Source organism: Caenorhabditis briggsae, assembly GCF_000004555.2.
Source record: "Caenorhabditis briggsae complete genome, chrI, whole genome shotgun sequence".
NCBI classification, from domain to species: Eukaryota; Metazoa; Nematoda; class Chromadorea; order Rhabditida; family Rhabditidae; genus Caenorhabditis; species Caenorhabditis briggsae.
The window spans coordinates 617,029-635,993 of NC_013489.2; the positions used below are offsets into that span (position 1 = coordinate 617,029).

Consider the following 18,965-nt stretch of genomic DNA (forward strand, 5'->3'; position numbering starts at 1 on the left):
GGACGCTACTTGGTTGCTGAGAATCACAGTTTTCCAACTATCGAAAAACTCGTCGAATTTCATAAAAAGAATCGAATTCAGAACATTTTTCTGAATCGCCCAATCATGAGACAATCATGGGAATTGGATCATGAGACTGTTGTAATTTTAAAGGTAATTCAGAAATTCGGAAATTCAGAAATTCAGAAATTCAGAAATAATCCATTCCGTACGAGGGTACCTGACGGGACAACCCGAAATCCAAAATTTTGACCTGGCGATCTCCATAAAGACAGTTACGAACGGCCATATCTCGATGGATGATATTCTTCTCGTGACAGTACTCCAACCCCCATGCAGCTTGAAGAATCATCTCGTTGTAGACTTCGGGACGAAGATCTGGATTCTTTTTGAGATATCCGTCGAGCGAACCGTTGGATGCCAACTCCATTACCATGTAGAGCGGCTCTTGGACTGCAAATTAGTTTCAAAATTACAAAATGTCGAAATTCAAAAGTAAAGTACCAAAATTCGAAAATTTCGAAATTTCGAAAACTAAACATTTTTAAAAATCCCGAATTTCCGAATTTCGGAAATTCGGAAATTCAGAATCTAGAAATTCAGAAATTCAGAAATTCAGAAACTAGAAATTCAGAAATTCAGAAATTCAGAAATTCAGAAATTCAGAAACTAGAAATTCAGAAGTTCAGAAATTCAGAAATTCAGAAATTCGGAAATTCAGAAATTCAGAAACTAGAAATTCAGAAATTCAGAAATTCAGAAGTTCAGAAATTCAGAAATTCAGAAATTCAGAAATTCAGAAGTTCAGAAATTCAGAAATTCAGAAATTCAAAAATTCAGAAATTCAGAAATTCAAAAATTCAGAAATTCAGAAGTTCAGAAATTCAGAAATTCAGAAATTCAGAAATTCAGAAGTTCAGAAATTCAGAAATTCAGAAATTCAGAAGTTCAGAAATTCAGAAATTCAGAAATTCAGAAATTCAGAAATTCAGAAATTCAAAAATTCAGAAATTCAGAAAATTTTCAAATGCTTCAAAGTGTCTAAAAATCAATAGTAACCCCAAAAAGCTACAGTAACCCAAACACCAAAAATTCTTGAAATTTCGGAAGTCATCAAAATTTTAGGAATTTTCGAAATTCCTGTAAAAATCTACAGTAATCCCAAAAATCGACAGTCCCGGAAACTGATAACAACCTCAAAAAATTAAAATAATCTGAAATTTCAAAATATTCTAAAAATTCTGAAATTCGAAAAGCCGACATTTTTGGAATTTTTGATTCGGAGAATTTTTTTAAGTCAGAATTTCAGATGTTTTAATCTTAAAATCTTGGGGTTTTTATTTTCAAAACCTGCATAAATTTTAAAATCCACAGTAACCCACCAGCAGCGACGCCATAAAACTTGACAACGTTCTCATGCGACAAGTTCTTCATAATTCTCGCCTCTCTCATGAATTCCTTGATTTGAACTTTTGTCAATTTCTCGGGTTTCGCCTGTTTGACAGCCACTTTCACCGGTTTTCCTCCCATCTTTGGAGTGTATTCACCCATTGAAACCTCTCCAAATGCTCCTTCTCCCAATTTCTATAAATATACAGTGAATTTCTGAATTTCTGAATTTTTGAATTTTTGAATTTTTGAATTTCTGAATTTTTGAATTTCTGAATTTCTGAATTTCTGAATTTTTGAATTTCTGAATTTCTGAATTTCTGAATTTCCGAATTTCTGAATTACCTTTAAAATTACAACAGTCTCATGATCCAATTCCCATGATTGTCTCATGATTGGGCGATTCAGAAAAATGTTCTGAATTCGATTCTTTTTATGAAATTCGACGAGTTTTTCGATAGTTGGAAAACTGTGATTCTCAGCAACCAAGTAGCGTCCGTTTTGGAATCCAACCACAAAATTTTGCATCTGAAATTAGAAAAATTTGAAATTTCAAGAAATTCAGAAATTCAGAAAATCAAAAAATCAGAAATTCAGAAATTCAGAAATTCAGGAATTCAGAAATTCAGAAATTCAGAAATTCAAAAAAAATCGAAAAATCCAAATTTTTGAATACCTTTCCGGAAGATTACTGTAGCTTTGGAATTCTCGGATTTTTGAATTTCTGATTTTTTGGAAGATTCGAAAATTCCAAAAAAAAATGTTCTGGAAAATTGAAAATATGTAGCTGAATTCCGAAATTTTGAAATTCCTAAAAACTTGAATTTCTGAATTTCCTGAATTTCAAATACACTCGTAAAAAATATGAAAAATACAAAAATTCCGATTCTGAAGTTTTTGGAATTTCTGAATTTCAAAATTTCAAAATTTCTGAATTTCCCAATATCTCACCCCCGGATTCTCATCATTCGACTTCGACTTATCATCAGTCATACAGCTCAAAATGAAATTCTGTTCGGCACCGTCCGTCGGTTCGGATATGCGAATCAGAAAATCTCCATTCTGAGTCAATAGAGCGGCAGCGTCTTCCCGTGGTAAAAGTCCATGGTAGTAGCCTTCTCTAATGATAGTATAGCTGCAAAAATTTCAAAAAAACAACCCCCCAATGCTTTTTTCTGTTCAATAGAGCGCGTTTTCTGGCACCGAAAATTCGAATTCCCAGCGGAGTGCGATGGAGCGCATTAACTTACCTCAGTTTGAGAGTTGAAGACATCGCGTTACGAATACACAGAAGAGGGGAATTCTGGATTTTGTCGGAAATTTCGGAATATTTGAATTTGGTGGATTTGCTGTCAGTTGTCCGTTTTTTTTGTGGATTTATCATCCTTTTTGCTTTTTTAGTTTGAGCCACGTCTTGGCCTATTTTCTCCTGATACTGTAGGACTACTGTAGTTGAAATTTTTTTGGGTCATTTGCAAGGTTTTCTATTTTATTTTCTAAATATTGTCGGATTAAAAAAAGTGACACCTGAAAATCTCGGAGACGGCGCTCGTGTCGATTTACGAGGGGGCGGAGCGAAAACGGATACTGTAGATAACAAATTTATTTCTGTGAATTCTGTGGGATTTTCTGAACAAAATTTTGATTTCTTGTTATGAAAATGATCGCTAGCATCTCTAGAATCTATTTTTCGCCAAAAAAACTAAACTCAAACGCGAAAGTAGCTCGAACTAGCCGAAAATCTGAAATATTACGTTTTTACCGCATTTTTTCGTAGATCAAAAAAAAGCAAAAGTTTTCAAATTCTCAGGTGTCACTTTTTTCAATTCGACAATAGCTTAAGTTCTAGTATTGTCTATTCAAAATAATCGCGCGAGTGAACGAGTAAAAATGTCTGCGTCTCTACAGCGCCTCTATAGGTTTGGAGACTCTCTACACGTTTTTTTTTCTCGTTCACCCGCGCGATTATCTTGAATAGACAATATTCTGTTTCTCTTTGCTTTTTTTTTTTGCTAAAAATTAGGGCTGGGAAAAACAAACGCCGGCGGAACAACGGCGGCAAATTTTCGGCGTTTCGCCGGCTGCCGGCTGCGACGACTCGGCTGTAGCCGGCGGCCGCCGGCGTGTTTATGCGTACTACGGTAGAAAAAAAGTTGTGCAGTCTGCATTTGTTCGTTAACGCGCATTTTTTTATTGTTTTTTTTTTGGCTAAATTTTAATCGTTTTTTGCTAAAGTTGTCTCGTTTTATTAAAAAAAAAGGAAGATTTTACAAAAAAATCGCTTTTTCCCCGATTTTCAAAAAAAAAAAATTAAAGGCACATCGCCTAAAACTTTTCTTAAGATTCGCCGCGAAGCCGGATACTGTATTTAGAAAAATCCCAAATTGTTTCGAAATTTTTGTTTTTCGTTTCTAGAGCTATTTTCAGCGATTTTTCCGGTTTTTTCAATGATTTTTCATGAAAAAATTGCCGATTTTCACGAAAAATTCGTTTCTAAACCTCTAAACCTTCGAAAAATCTCGAAAATTTCGCAAAAAATGATGCAAAATTCAAAAAAAAAATTTCCATTTCAATTTTTCAGATCACCCAAACCAAGTGTAATAAAAGCATTCTAGTAGTAATAAAAAAGTCCGAAAAACCTTGAAAAATGGGGGACGAAGGTTATCGAGGATGGATTAAGCTCGAAATTCCGTGTTTCGAGCCGGAGCGCCACATGAATAATATTATTCGATGTCATACAACGAAATTGGAGCCAGTGAGTGTCGATTTTTGACCTAAAAAAGGCCTAAAATTTCGAAAAAATCGATTTCTAGGCTCTGAACAGCTACAACATGAGAATTCACACAAAAGGACAGGTTCAGGCGGTTGAGGAGCAAGATTGTGAGCCGTTTTACGAGTCGAATTATGAGGTTTTTTAGAAAGATTTGGCGGGAAATTCAAATTTTTCAAAAAATTTCAGATCGTCTCCTCGCACTTCTCGCATCACTTGATAATAGCGATTCAGAACTATTTGAAGAGTTTGTCAATGGTATAAAATTTGGAGAAAATATTGATTTTTTCTTGATTTTTCTCACCAAAATCTCTATTTTTAAGACCATTTTTTGTATTTTTTGAGTTTCTGACGTTTTGAAAAGTTTCGATTTTTTGAAAAATTCCGAATTTATGAAATTCTGAGGACATGCTCAATTAGGCTCCGCCCCTCGACTCCGCTTATTTTCCGTAATTTTCGAATTTTCCGATTCCAAATTGGCGAAGTAAGGGGCGGAGCCTAGCTTGACTCCGCCCATTTTTTTGGAAAATCTCAATTTTTCAAATATTTTGAAATTTCTGAGCTATCAAGCTCTCGAATTTTTGGAATTTCGAGTTTTTTGGATTCTGATTTTTTGGAATTTCTCAGAATTTCCGAATTTCCGAATTTCTCTGAATTTCCGAATTTCTCTCAGACTTCAAATCTCTGAAAAATCGGGATTTTTGAAAATCTTGTAATGCTAAATAATCCCCAAATTCTGATGAAATTCGTGTAAAAAATCGGAAATTTGGCTGAAAATGCACTAAAAATTCCAGCATTTTCACTCAAAATGCCTTGAAAATTGAAGAAAAAATTCTAGAATTTCGTTTGATTTGAACGAAAAATGGGTCTGAAAATGAAGTTTTCCTTCAATTTAAAGCTGAAAAATCCAGATTTTTCAAGTAAATTTCAAAAAATTCACATATTCAGAAGTTCAAAAATTCAAAAATGGCTTGAAAAATGGCGGATTTTTAGCCGTAGATTGATGAAAAATATATGTATAAATTCGGTTTTTTCAGAAGTTCCAAAAAAATCAGATTCCCAAAAACTCGAAATTCCAAAAATTTCGGGAGCTCGAGAGCTCAGAAATTCCAAGAGATTTGAAAAACTGAAATTTTCTGAAAACGTGGGCGGAGTCAAGCTAGGCTCCGCCCCTTACTCCGCCAAGTTTAAAAATTGAAAATTACGGAAAATAAGCGGAGCGCGAGGGGCAGAGCCTAATTGAGCATGTCCTCAGAATTTCAAAAAATCGAACTTTTCAAAATATTGTTTGATTTGAACGAAAAATGGGTCTGAAAATGAAGTTTTCCTTCAATTTAAAGCTAAAAAATCCGATTTTCCCAGTCCTAACCTCTAAATCTGGCCTATTCCAGGACCGTCTGATGCCATTCCAACTGGGCAATCTGGTCCTTCACAGTTCCGACTTCTGGTCGTCCGAACTCACATGCCACCTGGCTGACATCCCTCTATCCGCATTCTTTTTCGGCAATATCCAAGGAGGAACGTTCATCAATCACTGGGAAGTGTCGTTCTGGGAGGACACACATCGCAGAAATCGTCTCCGACAGAAGAATATGCAACCGACGGCGTCGGATCGTCAAGGATTGAATCAGATTCGTGTGGAATTCGAGTTCGACAAAGTCGACTTCATGACAGTTCATTTTAAGCATAAGGAAGGGGATTTTGAAGTGATTTCGAAGGATTTTAGGAAGACCAGAGAGACTGTCACCATGTATTATCAGATTACGGTGGGAGAAATCATGATTTTTGGTCTATTTTAAGCCAAAATTTGGAATTTTTAGGCCATTTTCAGTCATAAAAATTGCCGGAGTAAGGGGCGGAGCCGGACTCCGCCCACTTTTTCGGAAAATCTCAATTGTTTTCGAATATTGTAGAATTTCTGAGCTCCCGCAATTTTTGGAATTTCGAGTTTTTGGGATTCGGATTTTTTTTTCGAATTTCTTAATTTTTTCATCAATTCAGGGTTCAAAACCCGCCATTTTTTAAGCCATTTTTCGGAATTTTTGAAATTGTGAAATTCTGATTTTTTCGAATTTTTTGAACTTATGAATTTGTGAATACACCAATTTACTATGTCCGAAATTAGTCAAAATCAGAAAATCTCCCGAAAATGCGGCTGAAAATGGCATTTTCAGAATTCAAATGTCTGGAAAATCATCTAGGTTTTCTTTTCTGTAGTTTTGATGCACTAGAAATCCGAAAAATTCGAAAAAAACGTATGAAAATCAGCCTTTTTCGACTGAAGTTTGACTGAAAATTGGCTGAATAAATATGTTTTTTGATACCAGTTTGAATTTCTGAAAATTCGCAAAATCGAATTTTGACCGCAAATCTATTTTAAGCTTATACTTGGAATTTTTAGACCATTTTCAGTCTTAAAAATTGGCGAACTAAGGGGCGGAGCCTAGCTTGACTCCGCCCACTTTTTTTCAGAAAATCTCAATTTTTTCAAATATTTTGGAATTTCTGAGCTCTCGAGCTCCCGCAATTTTTGGAATTTCGGAATTTCGATTTTTTTGGGATTCTGACTTTTTTTCGAATTTCTGAAAAAAACGGAAGTTATAAAAATATTTTTTCATCAATTTAGGGCTGAAAAGCTGCCATTTTTCAAGCCATTTTTCGGAATTTTTGAACTTGTGAATTCACCAATTTACTATGTCCGAAATTAGGCAAATTTCAATACATGTCCCGAAAATCCGGCTGAAAATGGCATTTTCAGACGTCAAATATCTGGAAAATCGTCTAGATTTTCTGTAGTTTTGATGCACTAAAAATCCGAAAAATTCGAAAAAAACGACCGAATTGACTGAATTTTAACTGAAAATTTGCTGAAAAATATGTTTTTGATTCCATTTTGAATTTCGGAAAGTTCGCAAAAATCGAAAATTTGGCATTTTTTGACGATTTTTCCCAATTTTCATGATTTTCCAGGTCCGTCGCACTTCGATCCGTCGTGTAATTGTGGATCCAGTCGTCAACGATACGAACGGAGGTGATCGAATTCGCATTCATTTCGAGCTCAACTGCCCGGTGCTCATCAGAAGAGCCTATAAGACGGAGAAACAAGAGGCTGAAGCCAAACACCAAGTCCCGCACTATCGTCGTTTCCTGGTCATCAATCGTGGACGATCGGCGAATATGTATCCGACGCCGAAAGCCATCACGGATAGTCCAGTGTTCACTATAGAGTTTGATACGTCTGTCAGTGTGAGTGAACATGGGCTGGAAATGGATTGAAGTGGCTGAAAATGCTCGAAAAGTCTCGAAATTCGACCTCAGACAAACTTCAATTTTCGTCTCTAAATCGCGAAATTTTGCCCTAAAAAACCTGAATACTGATCCCAAAATCCCAAAATTTCACTTCAGAAAACCTCAATTTCGTTCCCAAAATAATGAAATTTCACATTGAAAACCTCGAATTTGGCTCCGAAATCCCGATATTACACTTCAAAAAAACCTCAACTTCGATCCCAAACTGAAGACATTTCACATTGAAAACCCTAATTTTTCATCCTGAAATCCCGAAATTTCATCTCGAAATACGCCAATTTCAATTCAAAATCCTGGAATTTGACATTAAAAAATCCAATTTTTGATCCCCAATTCATGAAATTTCACATTAAAAAAACCTCAATTTCGCTCCCGAAATCACGAAATTTCACATTGAAAACCCTAATTTTCGATCCTAAAATCCCTAAATTTCACCTCGAAATACGCTAATTTCACATTGCAAACCCTAGTTTTTGATCCTGAAATCTCGAAATTTTACCTCAGAGAACCTTCAATTTGGCTCCGAAATCCCAAAATATCACCTCGAAATACGCCAATCTCACTTTAAAATCTTGGGAGATCTACATCAGAAAATCCAATTTTTGGCTCCGAAATCCCGAAATTTTACCTCAAAAAACCTCGAATTTCGATCCCAAAATCTCAATTCTTGCAGCTCGAAGAAGTGTATCGACTGATCTCACGTCTTCGCATCCGCACCGGTGTCTCCATCGAATTTGCCACAATACCATCAGTCGATTGTCTCATCTGGCGAGAGAATCCGTATCATCGTTGGACGTTTCACGGCAGCTCACACCTATCGCCAACGCACTTCTCGGCGCCGATTTATCGCGATTTTATTACTACTGTAGGTGATGGAAATTGTGATTTTTGACTAAAAAAATAACTAAATTAAATTTGTAAAATCCCGATTCTCAGCTTCAAATTGTGTAGAAATTAGGAAAAATGATACAAAAATGTCTAAATTGGACCCAAAAACCCCTATTTTCATCATCGTATCATTGTCAGGCGGAAAATTAGGCTAAATTAGGCATTTCCGGCTGAAAATGGTTGAAAAAAAAAAGTAATTTTCGGCGGTTTCCAGTCAATTTTAGCTAAAAAAAATATCATTTTTGGCGATATCTAGCCAATTTCAGCCGTTCTCTGGAACTCGAATATTCGTTTTTAGGCTGAAAATTACCGAATTTGATAGCCGAAAAGCATATTTTGAAACTTTGAAACTCGCTTAATGACTGAAAAATGGCTGAAAAAATCAATTTTTGACGATTTCTAGCCAATTTCGGCCTCTCTGAAACTCGCTGAATGCGATCATTTTTTGACTGAAAACCTCAATTTTTTAAAGGCGTTCCCACGAAAACACGAAGTGTGCGGATCCCGTGAAGTGGATACGAATCGCGAGCGAAAATTCGCCATCACCTACCTCCTGGAATGTCTCATCTCGAGAGGAGCCGTCGTCAAGGATCAGATTCTTCTCGACGACACGATTTGGCATCGATTCTTGGAAGTGATTCTGCATTACTACACGAAGGACGATAAGCTCTGCGAGGCGGGTCTCGAGGATTTGGTTCATATGATTGATGGAAGAAAGCGAATCGGATCGTTGATCAAGGTGGTGTGGAGTCTTGGAAAAAATCTCCAAAAAATCGGAATTTGGCTCAAAATCGGTTTTAATTTGACTTAAAATCTGTTTAAATAGCTCAAAATTCGGCTTTAAATGTGTCTAAAATGGACTTAAATCAAAAATAGGCTGAATTGGGCCAGTTTCGTCCTTAAAACTGTCGAAAACGGCTGACCTAGAATTGGTCAAAAAATGCCTCAAATGTAGCTTAAAATCTGTCTAAATCGGCCTAAATCAAGCTTGAAATTAGTAAAAATGTCTTAAAATTTGCTTAGAATAGAATAGAAGTGGCCTAAATTTCGCTTAAAATCTAGCGAAAATTGCCTAAATCTGGCTGAAAATCGATCAAAAATTGCTTAAATTTAGCTTAAACTCGATCTAAAATGACCTGAATTCGGCCTGAGTTTTTGGATAGTTTAGCACCGACTCTAGACCCGTTTTCAGACATTTTTCACGATTTTCAGCAATTTTTTGTTTTTTAATTTCTAAAATTTCCAGTCAAATGGCCCGAATTTGGCTGAAAATCGATTTCCAGCTCCTTTTCAATTCCAAAATTCCAGTGCTTCGATCGCATCTGTCAAACACGTCAAAAGAACAGTCTAGTCAATGGTCTGACGACTGAGGAGATGCGTGAAGGCTATCAACGCGTCCGAAAGATCATCTTCACGCCTACACGAGTCATCTACGTGGCGCCGGAGACGTTGATGGGAAATCGAGTACTCAGACGATATGATCACGACGGTACACGCGTTCTCCGCATCACTTTCCGCGACGACGACAATCAGAAGATGCGAACGAATAAGACGTCGACGCTTCTGGAGAAGACTGTGAATACGTACCTGATGAATGGTATTACGGTGGCCGGAAGGAATTTCGGCTATCTTGGAAGCTCCAACTCGCAGATGAGAGATAATGGAGCGTACTTTATGGAGAAGTACTCGAGTTCGCAGTGTAGAGAGTACGAAAAAATGTGTCGAATGGCTCCGCCGATAACGTTCAATCCGAAGATTCAGGCGGCCAGGAAGAATTTGGGACGATTCGAAACGATTGATAATATTCCGAAGATGATGGCACGGTTGGGACAGTGTTTTACGCAGAGTCGGGTAGGTATTTTGGGATTTTGAGATTCCGAAATTCTGAAATTCTACACTTATGAGATCCTGAAACCTTCGAAATCTGGGATTCCAAGATTCTGAACTTCCGAGATTCTCAAATTTTGAAAATCTGAAATTCTGAACTTCTGAGAATCTGGAGTTTGAAGATCTCCAGATTTTTCAGATTCTGGAATTCCAAAATTTTGAAATTCTGGAACTCCGAGATTTTGAGAATCTGGAGATGGAAGATTTCCAGATTCTGGGAATCTGAAATTTTGAAATATTTAGATATTGAAATTCTGTGATTATCACTCTGAAACCCTGAAACCCTGTAATAGAAGAGCACCCAGACGCTCCAATTTAGACTAATTTATCTCGATTTCTGTAACAGATATCAAAAAGTGATCAACTGATAAAATGTTCCTGATGATATGATTAGCATTTTGCCAGTTGACCACATTTCGATAGCTTTTACAGGGACCGAGATACAGTAAAACTACAGTAACCCAAATTTTTACGCCCATTTCTGTTTCCAGCTCTCCGTAGTTTTACGCAGAGTCGGGTAGGTATTTTGGGATTTTGAAATTCCAAGATTTTGAAATTCCGAGATTCTGAACTTCCGAGAATCGGAAATTGGTAGACGTCGAAAATTCTGAAATTCTAAGATTCTGAAATCTTTGAATTCTCTGAGCTAATTGCCCGCGGTATGTCCGGGGTATCAGGTTCCTGTGATAAAATAGAAGAAAATCAACAAGAAATGTAACAAAATCGGTTTATTATGAACAAGTTAGAAAGTTTTTAATTTAAGCAAACTCACTTAAAATCCTTAAAAGAGTCTCTAGCAAAACTACGAACCAAATCCAAGCTCGCAATCACTCAAAACTAAATTTAAACTGTGCGCGCGCCGAGCGGTATAGCGGAGTGTCGTTGCGTGGGTAGAGGGAACCTTTAGAAGGAGTTGGAGGGTAGATGCACCAGGCAACTAGCTTTTAAGATTCTGAGGTATAAGATTCTGAACTTCCTAGATTCTCAAATTTTGAAAATCTGAAATTCTGAACTTCTGAGAATCTGGAATTTGAAGATCTCCAGATTTTTCAGATTCTGGGAATCTGAAATTTTGAAATTTTGAGATGTTGAAATTTTCTCAAATTTTGACCTGATAATTGTCAATCTGAAACCCTGAAACCCTGTAATAGAAGAGCACCCATACCTTCCAATTTAGACTAATTTATCTCGATTTCTGTAACAGATATCAAAAAGTGATCAACTGATAAAATGTTCCTAATGATATGATTAGCATTTTGCCAGTTGACCACATTTCGATAGCTTTTACAGGGACCGAGATACAGTAAACCTACAGTAACCCAAATTTTTACGTCAATTTCTTTTTCCAGCTCTCCGGAGTGAATCTCGACCGTTGCACCTATGTGACAATGTACGATTTGACGGGCGGAAAGAATATCAAGGGAGACGAATACACGTTCTCGGATGGTGTTGGTATGATGAGCATGAATTTCGCGCAAATGGTCTCGCAGGTCATGGATTTTGGAAAGGGCGTTCCCAGCTGTTTTCAGGTACGGAAATATAGTGGGAAAAGGAGTTTTTAGAGCTGAAAAGTCAATTTTTATGGCTCAAGAAAAGTCAATTTCCTCCTAAGATGGTCGATTTTCAACTCTAAGAACCCTAATTTCAACCTAAAAATCCTCAATTTTCAACATGAAAACCTTTCAATTTCGTTTTAAAATCGCTCATTTTCGACCTAAAAGGCTCAATTTTTACCGAAAAATTGTCGCTTTTCTACCTGAAAATCGTCATTTTTTGACCCAAAAATCTTCATTTTCGATCTAAAGATACTCAATTTTCGACCTTAAATCCTCAATTTTTACCCCAAAAATCGTCACTTTTCTACCTGAAAATCGTCAATTTTTGACGTGAAAATAACACAATTTGGTCCCAAAATTGCACAACTTTCAACCTGAAAGTAGTCGACTCTAACACTATTTTAGCCTCTGAAAACCCCTAATTTCGTTCTAAAACCCCTCCCCAATTTCAGTTCCGTTTCCGTGGTATGAAAGGAGTGATCGCCGTCGAACCGTTCCTCGATGATCTCCGTCAATGGTCCATCGAGAATGACATCCAAGAAGTGTCGGAAGACACGGCATGGGGTCTGAACTGTGTATTCCGTCCGTCGCAAATCAAGTTCATCTCGAAACGCCATCCAAGGGACCAGGTGGAAATTGTCAAGTACTCGTCGCCAGTCCCAGTTTCGCTCAACAAACCGTTTATCAATATTCTGGATCAGGTAGAGACATTAGAGAGATTTTCGACCCGAAAATCCCTTGTTATTGTTTTAAAATTGCCGATTTTCGACCTAAAATTGTCATTTTTCGACCCAAAAACGTCGTTTTAGGTCCTAAAATCCTCAATTTTCGACCTAAAAATCGTCGTTTTTGGACCTGAAAATAATTATTTTTTGACCTAAAATCGTCATTTTTTGGCCGAAAAACGTCATATTTAGATCTTAAAGTCTGCAATTTTTGTCATAAAAGCGGTCATTTTTCGACCTAAAATCCACAATTTTAGACATAAAAATATTCTATTTTCGATCTGAAAATTGTCAATTTAAACCTAAAAATCCTCAATTTTTTTCTAAAATAAATGATTTTGCGATCCAAAAACGTCGTTTTAGGTCCTAAAATCCTCAATTTTCGACCCGAAAATCCCTCGATTTTGTTCTAAAATTGGCAATTTTCGGATCTGAAATCGTCATTTTTTGACCGAAAAATTCTCAACATTTGACACAAAATCTTCAAGTTTAGACATAGAAATCGTTATTTTTGGACCCAAAAACGTCATTCTTCAACCTAAAAAACGTCATTTTTCAACCTAAAAATCGTTATTTTTTTACCGAAAAATCTTCAATTTTTGACCTGAAAATTCTCAAGTTTAGACATGAAAATCGTCAATTTTCGACCAAAAAGCATTATTTTCGGATCTGAAAACGTCATTTTTTGGCCTGAAACCGTCACTTTTCGACCGAAAATCCCTCAATTTTGTTCCAAAATAAATGATTTTTTGACCTAAAATCGTAATTTTTCGACCCAGAAACGTCGTTCTAGGTCCTAAAATCCTCATTTTTTGACCGAAAATTTCTCGATATTTGACACAAAAACCCTCAAGTTTAGACCTGAAAATCGTCAATTTTCGACCGAAAAGCATTATTTTCGGATCTGAAAACGTCATTTTTTGGCCTGAAAATCATCAATTTCAATTTGAAATTTCCGAATTTCGATCGAGATTATGACCTAGAAGGCCAATTTTTGTAATTCAAAAAAGTCGGAATTTCGTTTTAAAATAAAACAAAATGGCTCAAAAACCCCCCTTATCTCCCCTAAAAATTGCTCATTTTTCGCAGGTATCAGAAATGCAATCGTTGGAATGCCATCGACGAGTCACGAATCGCATCGAGGAGTTGTTGGATCGACAGATGCTCTCGTTTGCACAACAAATGATCGATGAGACGTTTTGTAGGAATCGGCTGAAGGTGTGAACTGCTTTTTTTAATAAGGAAAAGGTCTAAAAATGGGCAAAAATCGGGTTAAAAATGCCTGGAAATTGTGTCAAAATTACCGAATATTGGCCAAAAAATGTTCCAAAATCGAGTGAAAAATTGTCAGAAATAAGATAATATTGGTGGGAAATTGTGTTCGAAAAAGGTCAGAAAACGGCCGAAATATGCTGAAATTGGTCAGAGAAATATCGGGAAAAATGACCCAAAAATGGCTAGAAACTATCGAAAATATGCCCAAAAAGAGCTGGAATTCGGTCAAAGGGCCTAAATTAGTCGAAAATAGTTAAAAGTTATTAAAAAATTTGGCCGAAAAATGTCAAAAATCAATTAGAATCGGTCCTAAAATACCAGAAAATGACTAAAAATAGCCTAATAACTATCCCAAAAAGATCAAAAAAGCGACCAAAAAATGTTGAGCGATTTTTAACGTTTTCAGACACCATAAAACCTGTATTAGAAGGGCCCCCATACTGTCAAGTTTGTGCTCAATTATCTCGGTTCCTATGAAAGATATCAAAACTGTGTCCCCTGATAAAATGTTTGTGATATTAAGATAAACAATTTTTCAGTTGACAATGTTTTTATATCTTTGCCAGGGACCGAGATAAATTGGCTCAAAGTTGAAAGTCAGGGGGCCCTTCTATTACAGGTTTTACTTTGAAACCCAAATTCCAGGAGCTTCCTCGTCGCATCGACATTGACTATCTCCGCACAACGTGGGGCTTCACACTATCCAGCGAGCCGTTCTTCCGATCTCTTATCAAGGCATCCATCAAGTTCTCCATTAGTAAGTTTAAAGCGTCAAAAATGGCCCCAGAATGATCAAAATAGGTTCGAGACGATTCTAGAGCCATCAGTATCCATTTTTTCCGATTTTAGGCGTCGGAAATGGTCTAGAGACGTTTTTTAGCCATTTTTAGCTCTTAAAACAGCCTACCAATCCTGAATTTTCCAGCCAAACAACTGCGCAAAGAGCAAATCCCAATCCCGGCGGATCTCGGCCGCTCGATGCTTGGAGTCGTCGACGAGACGGGACGTCTTCAATACGGCCAAATCTTCGTCCAATACACACGAAACTTGGCGCTCAAACTTCCACCAAAAAGTGCGTCTCGCTCGGTGCTCACCGGTACCGTACTCCTCACCAAGAATCCGTGCATCGTCGCCGGCGACGTCAGAATCTTTGAAGCCGTCGATATCCCAGAACTGCATCACATGTGTGATGTGGTGGTGTTCCCACAGCATGGACCACGCCCACATCCAGATGAAATGGCTGGATCGGATTTGGATGGAGACGAGTATTCGATCATTTGGGATCAGCAGCTGTTGTTGGATCGGAATGAGGATCCGTTCGATTTTACTTCGGAGAAGCAGAAGTCGTCGTTCAAGGAGGAGGAGATTGTGAGTTCAGACGTTTTCAGAACCTTCCCAGATCCTTCTAGAATCCTCTTGGATCCTTCTAGATTTCCATCTGTGATTCTCAAGTTCCTTCTAGTCTCGGAAGGAATTCTGAGGTCCACAGATGGATCTGGAAAGCTTCTGAGGACCATAGAAGGATCTAGAAGTTCTAGATTCTTCTGCGATCTTCACAACCCTTCTATAATATTAGATGTCGTTCTAGAACCTTTTTGGATCCTTTCTAATGATCCTGGATGATTTTAAGATTTTCAGAATCCTTCTAGGGTCTTCAGAGGCATTCCAGATTCGTCTCAATCCTTCTAGAATTTTCTATGATCCTTTTAAAACCTCAAAGAGGTTCCTGATCCTTCGATGGTCTCCAGAATCCTTCCAAATCTTTCTAGAATCTTTCCAGCTGTTTTAGGATTCTTCCGGATCCTTCTAGATCCTTCTAGATCTTGCTAGGATCTTCTCGTCCTTCTAGATCTCTCTAGGATCCTTATAGATCTTTCTATGATCTTCAGATTCTTCTAGATCCTTCTAGGATCCTTCTAGGATCCTTCTAGGATCCTTCTAGGATCCTTCTAGAATCCTTCTAGAATCTTCTAGATCCTTCTAGAACGATTCAGAGAAACATAGAAGGACTGGGATCTTCAGAATTCTTCTAGCATCTTCCAGACCCCTCTAGACCCTAAAAATCCTCCATTTTCCAGGACGATCTGATGCGTGAGTTCTACGTCAAATATCTGAAACTCGACTCCGTGGGAACCATCTCCAACAGCCATCTCCACAACTCGGATCAGTACGGTCTGAACGCGAGAGTCTGCATGGATTTGGCCAAGAAGAATTGCCAGGCAGTGGATTTCACAAAGTCCGGACAACCGCCAGAAGAGTTGGAGAGAAAGTGGAGGAAAGGTGAGAATTCTGGCAATTAGGCCCTGAAAATTCGTCAAATTGTTCTTAAAAATGCCCAAATTGCGCTTAAAAATGGCCAAATCGGTCCTAAAAATCACCAAATTTATCCTAGAAAATGGCCAAATAGGCTCTAAAAATGGCCAAATTGCTTCTTAAAATTGCCTAATTGGCTCTAAAAATGGCTAATTTGGTCATCGGAACCCCACTCTTTAAAATAAGCAATCTGAAAAATTCCCGCAATTTTCAGCATTTGTGGAGTTAAATCGGCAGTGTTGGCTCTAAAAAATGGTTAAAATGACCCCTAAAAGTCGCTAAATTGGTTCTAAAATTGCCGAAATTTGTACATGAGCAATCTGAAATCTGAAAAATGATTTTCAGACGAAGTGACAGGCGAGATGATTCCACCGGAACGTGCCGAACGAGTGCCCGACTATCATATGGGCAACGATCACACGCCGATGTATGTCAGCCCACGACTCTGTGGAAAATTGTTCCGCGAGTTCAAAGCCATCGACGATGTGCTGAAAATCTCGGAGGAACGCGATGAACAAGTCGAGATTACGATCGACGAGACGATTATGGTGGATGGATACAAAGAGTACATGCACAGTGCCAGAGAAGACTTGGCGAGATATAATGCACAGTTGAGAGTGAGTTTTTTGAGTTTTGGGCTGAAATTGGACGGATTTCGAGGTGGAAAAAGATGAAAATCTGCGAATTTCGAGCTATAAAAAGCTGAAAATCAATGAGCTTTGAGCTAGAAAATAGCTGGAAATCAATGAGTTTTGAGCTATAAGAAGCTAAAAACCGGGGAATTTTGAGCTAGAAAAAAGCTGAAAATCTGAATTTTTAGCTAGAAAAAGCTGAAAAATCAATGAGCTTTGAGCTATAAAAAAGCTAAAAACCGGTGAATTTCGAGCTATAAAAAGCTGAAATTCTGTGAATTTCGAGCTAGAGAAAGCTGAAAAATCAATGAATTTCGAGCTATAAAAAGCTAAAAACCGGTGAATTTTGAGCTAGAAAAAAGCTGAAAATCGGTGAATTTCTAGCTATGAATAGCTGAAAATCAATGAGCTTTGAGCTAGAAAAAGGCTAAAAACGGTGAATTTTTAGCTAGAAAAACCCTAAAATCTGTGAAATTTGAGCTAGAAAAAGCCGCAAATCGATGAGTTTCGAGCTAGAAAAAAGCTGAAAATCGATGGATTTCAACTTTTGCAACTTTTCAAGGCCAATTTGATTATTTTCGGGGCCGTTTTGGCCATTTTAAGGGGTGATTTGACCATTTTCAGAGCCGCTTTGGCCACTTTACGACCTGTGATCATTCGAATTGGCTTGGTTTTTGACAATTTTCGGCTAGTTTTAGCCTACAAAATCCCACTGAAAATAACCTTATTTCTATCTTAAAATAACCGTTTCCCTCATTTTTCTCATTTTCAGTCAATGATGGAAAACTATGGAATCAAGACGGAAGGCGAGGTGTTCTCCGGATGCATTGTGGACATGCGTAATCGAATTTCCGACAAGGATCAGGACGATATGTCGTTTTACAACACGAATCAGATGATTGAGACCAAAGTCACGAATCTGTACAAGAAGTATCGAGAGCACTTTTTCGAGGTAAAAATCGGAATTTTTCGGTCATTTTGGGTCGGAAACTGTCAAAAACCTAGAAAAAAATCGGCTAAAAATGACCTAAAATCGTCTAAAATCGTCTGAAAACGTTCCAAAATTGTCATTTTTTGAATCCAAGTTGATAGGAAAAACGAGAATAATGGAATTTTTACCAGACGAGTTTTCAGACGATTTTCAGCCAATTTTGAACTTTTACAGCTATTTTCAGCCAATTTTCTGTTTTAATTTCGGTTAATTTCTGCCAAATTTTGATCATGTTCAGTCGATTTTAAAATGATTTCCAGTTCATTTTAAAATTATTTTCAGACGAATTTGAGTCATTTTTGGTGATTTTCAGACTTTTTAAAGCAGATTTGGACCTTTTTTAAACCGATTTTGGGATGATTTTTAGCCAAATTCTTACCATTTTCAGACGAATTTGGGTCTTTTTTTGTGATTTTTAGACTTCTTTTCAGCAGATTTGAACCTACCTTTTTAGCCCGATTTTTGGATGATTATTAGCCAAATTTGGACCATTTTCAGTGAAACTTCAATTGCTAAAAATCGATTTATTTTCCAGGAATTCGAAGGTGCGTGGGAAGCAAATACCGAAGGAACGTCTCGTGGCGAAAGTGATACGAACATTCTCCAACGACACTGTCGTGCTCCGACGCAGAACATGATGAAGAAGGCTGTCGCGTGGTACAGAGCTTGTTATGGTGAGCAGTTTGGTTACTGTAAATACCGTAAAAGCTGTATTAGGAGGGCCGGCCCTTCTATTACAGAGGCCCTTCTATTAGAGGCTGCCCTTCTATTCTTCCGGCTATAGTTTTTCTTTTCCGAAAGTTTTCATTTAAAAATTCGGTGAAATTTCTCGTTCGAAATTCATCAAAATTGTGCAAATTTTTGAGCAAAAAATGGGGAATTCTATTTTGAACAACACCTTGCCTCCCGGAATGCCCTTCTATTAGAGGGGACCCAAAAAACGGTCCGGCCCGGGCAGGTTGCGGACCGGCATATAACTCGGCTTTAGAACAAGATTTTTTGACTTTTTTATTATTAAATGATGGATCTTGAGTTGGTGAATAAAAACTATGCACTTGGGAACTGGTCAATGAACGGTTAGTTGTCGCGAATTATGCTTCTGACCGTCATTGTTGGATCCGTCGACACTGGCAACTCCTCGAAGCGCAAATTGAACAGCAGGTTGTAGTATGTTTTGAGTGCTGCCACGTGGAAGATTTGCCATTTGCCTCGTATGAAAATTGACGAGAA

General features: G+C 37.5%; 2 protein-coding genes across 2 annotated transcripts in view; one reads left to right on the forward strand and one right to left on the reverse strand.

Moving 5' to 3' along the window:
* Positions 1-190: 190 nt before the first annotated feature.
* CBG00320 lies at positions 191-2,662 on the reverse strand (the record flags this gene model as incomplete). Its single annotated transcript, XM_002638689.1, has 5 exons — positions 191-453; positions 1,383-1,584; positions 1,735-1,917; positions 2,341-2,524; positions 2,640-2,662. The coding sequence occupies 5 exons, from the start codon at positions 2,660-2,662 to the stop codon at positions 191-193; spliced, it is 855 nt and encodes a 284-aa protein (XP_002638735.1).
* Positions 2,663-4,036: 1,374 nt separating this feature from the next.
* Cbr-ego-1 overlaps positions 4,037-18,965 on the forward strand; it is a gene marked incomplete at both ends in the record, with an annotated part of 19,127 nt that continues 4,198 nt past the window's right edge. Inside the window, 17 exons of the mRNA XM_002638690.1 lie at positions 4,037-4,144; positions 4,203-4,298; positions 4,349-4,417; positions 5,551-5,925; positions 7,130-7,405; positions 8,142-8,333; positions 8,829-9,095; positions 9,665-10,207; positions 11,593-11,772; positions 12,252-12,500; positions 13,614-13,742; positions 14,445-14,556; positions 14,725-15,167; positions 15,878-16,079; positions 16,458-16,729; positions 17,517-17,696; positions 18,271-18,409. Coding sequence (XP_002638736.1) covers positions 4,037-4,144; positions 4,203-4,298; positions 4,349-4,417; positions 5,551-5,925; positions 7,130-7,405; positions 8,142-8,333; positions 8,829-9,095; positions 9,665-10,207; positions 11,593-11,772; positions 12,252-12,500; positions 13,614-13,742; positions 14,445-14,556; positions 14,725-15,167; positions 15,878-16,079; positions 16,458-16,729; positions 17,517-17,696; positions 18,271-18,409 — 3,832 coding nt within the window. The remainder of the gene's footprint in view (positions 4,145-4,202; positions 4,299-4,348; positions 4,418-5,550; positions 5,926-7,129; positions 7,406-8,141; positions 8,334-8,828; positions 9,096-9,664; positions 10,208-11,592; positions 11,773-12,251; positions 12,501-13,613; positions 13,743-14,444; positions 14,557-14,724; positions 15,168-15,877; positions 16,080-16,457; positions 16,730-17,516; positions 17,697-18,270; positions 18,410-18,965) is intronic.